This window comes from Mastomys coucha, unplaced genomic scaffold, assembly GCF_008632895.1.
Source record: "Mastomys coucha isolate ucsf_1 unplaced genomic scaffold, UCSF_Mcou_1 pScaffold12, whole genome shotgun sequence".
NCBI classification, from domain to species: Eukaryota; Metazoa; Chordata; class Mammalia; order Rodentia; family Muridae; genus Mastomys; species Mastomys coucha.
This window is the reverse complement of record NW_022196894.1, coordinates 29,227-34,786: the sequence shown is the minus strand read 5'-3', so window position 1 is coordinate 34,786 and position 5,560 is coordinate 29,227. Positions and strand designations below refer to the sequence as shown.

The window sequence follows — 5,560 nt, the reverse complement described above, 5'->3', positions numbered from 1 at the left end:
GAGTTCTGTGATGGTATTAATGTGACAATGCAAATGACATTTTTGAAAAAAATTTTTTCATTCTTTTATCTAAAAGATTTGTATCCTGGGTTTTGTATGTGGAAGAGATAGTAGATGCTTTGCTTACAAAAGACAAGTACTCAGTTTCAGATAGTTGATGAAACATGAATAATTCTTAGACATTAGTTCCCTCTGTAGTGTTTGACACTTTCACCATTACTGCTTAGATGGAAATTTCATGGTAAGCACTTTCCTTAAAGCCCCTTTCATGTCCCTGTTCCTCAGGCTGTAGATGAAAGGGTTCAGCATGGGGGTCACCACCGTGTACATCATGGCAGCTGCCATGTCCCTCCCAGCTGAGTGAGAAGATGAGGGATTGAAATACAGGGATATGATGGTGCCATAGAAGAGGCAGACCACAGCCAGGTGGGAGCCACAAGTGGAGAAGGCTTTCCATCTTCCTCCTGTGGATGAGACTCTCAGGACAGCACAAGTAATAAGGATGTAAGACACAAGGATGCAAACAAATGGGGCTAACATTATCAGCCCTGCAACCGTAAGAATCATGAGCTGGTTGAGATGTGTGTCTGAGCAGGAGAGTTTCAGCAGGGGAGTCACTTCACAGAAGAAGTGGGGGATCACATTGTCCCCACAGAAGGAAAGTCGAGCCATGAGAAGGGTGTGCAACAGAGCATTCAAGCTGGCTACCACCCAGGACCCAACAACAAGAAGGGCACAGAGCTGATGGGTCATCTTTGTTGTGTAGTGTAAAGGGTGGCATATGGCCACAAATCGGTCATAGGCCATCACAGCCAGCAGGAAATTGTCCATGTCCACAAACACACAGAGAAAATACAGCTGTGTGAGGCACCCAGAGAACGAAATGGCTTGATTTCTGAGTATGTGAATAGCCAATACCTTGGGGACAGTGGTGGAGGAGAAGCAGACATCCACAAAGGACAGGTTGCTGAGGAAGAAGTACATGGGGGTGTGCAGGCGGGAGTCTGTGCTGATGGCCAGGATGATGAGCAGGTTTCCCAGCACAGTGGCCAGGTACATGATGAGGAAGAGCAGGAAGAGGAGCTGCTGCTGCTGCTGGGGCTGCCTGGAGAGTCCCAGGAGGAAGAACTCAGTGACACTCGACTGGTTGGTGCCTCCCATAGATTTTTAGCCCAGCTATAAAGAAGAGAAGCAGAAATGTATGAAACTAAGGATCTGAATCCAACAAATCATACTATAGACATTGCCGTGTTTTTTTTTTTTTAAACTGTAACAGGGCTGGGAAAATATTTCAACAATTATAAAGCCTTACTAATCTTCCAATGACCCAGGCTCAATCTTCAGCCCCAACAGCATGTCTAGCAATAGTGTATAACCTTTTTCTAGGTGCTTTATTTCCCTCTTCTGGACTCTGTGGGCACTGTATCTTTCAGCATACAAACATTCAGGTAAAACACCTTAAGACCTAAAATAAAATGAATGGAAAAAACAAAATATATGCTTTAAAAAAGCAAGCTTGCTTTAGATTGGTTGACTCAGGATCTACCCATAGTCTTCATACACTCAGCTTCCAATGCTCAGTCGTAGATGGTTCTGGACACACCAGGTTCACCCTGTACTTCGCTAAATACAACATAAAATATAAGTGCAAGAGCTGTGGAATGTTTCAGTGGGTAAAGGTGTTTACTGAACTAAACCTGAAAACCTGCGTTTGACACCCAAACACTAGTAAAGGTGTTAAAGATCACTTGAATTTGTGTGTTTGTGTGTGTGCTGTATAGAGAACCCACCCCAGTTATCCCTTGTCTTCCACATGTACTCTGCAGCATGTGTACCCCCGCAAATCCAGTAATACATACATTGTCTTAATGTATGCACAGATGGCCCTTCCCTGATATCATGTACATCTCTGTTTAACTGTCTCTGTTTTTCTTCTAGTCCTTAGCACCTCATAGAAAAGGAAAAAAAAGAAAAGAAAACTAGCAGGGTTCAGAAAGATGGCTCAACATGTAAAGGTTTTTAACCCAAGCCTGATGAGCTGGGTCCAAGCCATCTTGGGATCTATATGGTAGAAGGAGAAAAAGAATTCCCTTAAAAGTTGTGCTCTGGCCTCCACATATGCTGCACACACACACACACACACACACACACGATCATTAAATGTTTTAATGAGAAAGAGCTAGTTACTGTTGTGTTCAACTCAAATTGAGCCTCACAGACTCACAATCACTGCTACTGGTCCTTCAACATGGATGAGTGAGCATAACCTTTTAGGGAAAAAATTGGCATCTATGCTGCTGTTACAATACCTGACAGCTCAGTGCTGCAACTGCCCCATGTTCACTAACTTGGAGCTGCTGGGCAATTGAGTCTTTATTCTAAGGATCAGAAAAGGTCAGAATCCTAGGAGGCTTCTGAGCAAGTGCAGAGTGGGTGATCCCCATCCGGGCCCTCTGTGCAGCAAGGAGGTTTGGGACTCAGACAGATATTTACTGCACCCTTCCCACTAGGCTAGACTCCCTGAGCACCTCATTAAAGACAGGCAGACAGTGATCCTCCTTCCTAGCTTCTGCTCTCTGTGGACCAACAATGAGGAAGAAGTAAAGCATCTTACTCCCAGATCAGAACATGGGGATAAGCAATTTTGGTGGAGACAGATCCCACAGGAAACTCCCTGCGAGTGTCATCATCTCAGTGAGGTTGCACTAGTGCCTGTAGGTTTGCACTAGCCCAGAATCTTTTCTTACAGTACAGAAACTGGAGGCATTACAGCTCTATTTGGAGAATGTCACAATTATGTCTCCCGTCTCATTGTTTACTGTACAGAACTTATGATGTATTTACAAATGGAAAGATGAAAGGTGAGATTGGAATAGATGGAATGAGACTTGAGGGTAATCCCTAAAGAATTTGGTGTAAAATGCAGCAAAAATGAGAAAAGAAGGAAGAGTACCTGGCCAGACATGACTGAAAATGCATGCACCGAGAACAGTCTTCCATGGGCTGTCATCCTAGCTCACAATGGATCACCCACATCTGCAAATCTATATGCTCTTTTTTTTTTAATCTATATGCTCTTAAGTGTGTGGCTCCGGCTGAGGCAGACACTTAGTTGGTCTGCTCCAGTGAAGACACCATATCCTGACCCATCCTAGATGACCCACTAAACTCAGAGAAGTTGGTAAGAACCACCTCTTCCCCCTCCTCCAGAGTCCCAGAGCTGCTGTTGGGAGCCCAGTTGACTCAGGACCCATCACCCACCAAAACCCGTCCCTTCCCAAATACCACTCCCCTTCCATCCCTTCTGCTCCTTCCGCCCGGTCCTTTCTGCTGGCTGCTCCAGTGAAGACACTATATCCTGACCCAACTTTGCTAAACTCAGAGAAGTAGAAGACCCACTGCACTCAGAGTAGTAGAGGATCCACTGCACACAGAGCAGTAGAGGATCCACTGCACACAGAGCAGTAGAGGACCCACTGCACTCAGAGCAGTAGAGGATCCACTGCACTCAGAGCAGTAGCGGATCCACTGCACTCAGAGCAGTAGAGGATCCACTGCACTCAGAGCAGTAGAGGATCCACTGCACACAGAGCAGTAGAGGATCCACTGCACAAAGAGCAGTAGAGGACCCACTGCACTCAGAGCAGTAGAGGATCCACTGCACTCAGAGCAGTAGCGGATCCACTGCACTCAGAGCAGTAGAGGATCCACTGCACTCAGAGCAGTAGAGGACCTGCGGCACTCAGAGCAGTAGAGGACCTGCTGCACTCAGAGCAGTAGAGGACCTGCTGCACTCAGAGCAGTAGAGGACCTGCTGCACTCAGAGCAGTAGCGGATCCGCTGCACACAGAGTAGTAGAGGACCTGCTGCACTCAGAGCAGTAGCGGATCCGCTGCACACAGAGTAGTAGAGGATCCACTGCACACAGAGTAGTTGAGGATCAACTGCACTCAGAGCAGTAGAGGACCTGCTGCACTCAGAGCAGTAGAGGACCTGCTGCACACAGAGCAGTAGAGGATCCACTGCACTCAGAGCAGTAGCGGATCCGCTGCACACAGAGTAGTAGAGGATCCCCTGCACACAGAGTAGTTGAGGATCAACTGCACTCAGAGCAATTGGACAACAGCTTGACTGCTCCACTGAAGACCCAACAGTTTGAGGGCCACCTAGGAGATCTATTGCAGCCAGGGCAACAGTTCAGCAGCTTCTCCACTCCTGTGAAGAGCCACCAGTTGGAAGGCCCCACAGGTGGTCTGCTACAGCCAAGGCTGCAGGTTTACCAAGAGACCTGAAGCAACCAAGGGACAAAAGAGGCAGACTCCAGGCAGTCACCCAAACCAACAAACACCACCGATATCCAGATGGCAAAAGGCAAGTGCAAACGGCCAAAGCCACCGCCGCCGCCGCCGCCGCCGCAGCGATGGCCCAGCAGCAGATGAACAGCTCGCAAAAAGCCCTGATGCTTGAGCTGAAATCCCTGCAGGAGGAACCGGTGGAGGGCTTCCGGATCACTCTGGTGGATGAGTCCGACCTCTACAACTGGGAGGTGGCCATCTTCGGACCCCCTAACACCCTCTACGAAGGCGGCTACTTCAAGGCACATATTAAATTTCCTATTGACTACCCGTATTCACCACCTACTTTCAGATTCTTGACCAAAATGTGACACCCCAACATTTATGAGAATGGAGATGTATGCATTTCAATTCTTCATCCGCCTGTAGATGACCCACAGAGTGGAGAACTGCCCTCTGAGAGGTGGAATCCTACTCAGAACGTTAGGACTATCCTGTTAAGTGTAATCTCACTGCTTAATGAGCCCAATACCTTTTCTCCAGCCAATGTGGATGCTTCAGTCATGTTCAGGAAATGGAGGGACAGCAAAGGAAAAGATAAGGAATATGCTGAAATCATTAGGAAACAGGTCTCAGCCACTAAAGCTGAAGCAGAAAGGGATGGAGTGAAGGTCCCCACAACCCTGGCAGAGTACTGCATCAAAACTAACGTGCCTTCCAATGACAACAGCTCAGATTTGCTTTATGACGACTTGTATGACGACGACATTGATGATGAAGATGATGAGGAAGAAGATGCCGACTGTTATGATGATGATGATTTTGGAAATGAGGAGTCATGACATGTTCCTTCAGTGCCCCTGTACTGCCCTGACATCTCAGGCCAAAGGGAGGGGAGCAAGTGGGGATCTACAGTGGCCACTCAGCAAAAACTTACTCCTGGGGTGGGGAAGCAGCCAGCCCCTGCTGCCTCTTGCGGATGATCTCAGTTTGCTCCTTTATGGACCTTTACTGGAGAGAGAGTTCCTCCACAGATTGTCTCAAGTCTTGCATTCTTTCCCTGCCATCACTGTATTGATTCTTTTTTAAAAACAGCCACCACCCCTCAAGCTCCCACCTCACCTCATCTCTGCAGAATGTTCACAGCAAAACACCTTTGTCTGTTTTTAGATTCTTGGAGAATTAGTCTATTCGAGTCATTGTGTTTAAAGCTGGGAGCCCACTGGGAGTCCACAAGTGCTGCATATATTGGGTAGCAAAAGAAA

General features: G+C 47.3%; 1 protein-coding gene and 1 pseudogene across 2 annotated transcripts; one reads left to right on the top strand and one right to left on the bottom strand.

Annotated features, from left to right (window-relative positions):
• Positions 1-216: 216 nt before the first annotated feature.
• Positions 217-4,937, bottom strand: LOC116083846 (olfactory receptor 1361-like). The gene is made up of 2 exons (XM_031360629.1): positions 4,828-4,937; positions 217-1,176 (listed from the first exon to the last, which is right to left on the bottom strand). Exon 2 carries the CDS (start codon positions 1,159-1,161, stop codon positions 217-219), a length of 945 nt encoding a protein of 314 aa, XP_031216489.1. The 5' UTR covers positions 1,162-1,176; positions 4,828-4,937.
• On the top strand, positions 4,421-5,560 carry LOC116083858 (annotated as a pseudogene). Its single transcript, XR_004115931.1, has one exon. The product of XR_004115931.1 is annotated as a ubiquitin-conjugating enzyme E2 R2 pseudogene (transcript).

Excerpts from the sequence above, each read along its gene's own strand:
- LOC116083846 (XM_031360629.1), bottom strand. The coding sequence starts at position 1,161 with ATGGGAGGCACCAACCAGTCGAGTGTCACTGAGTTCTTCCTCCTGGGA.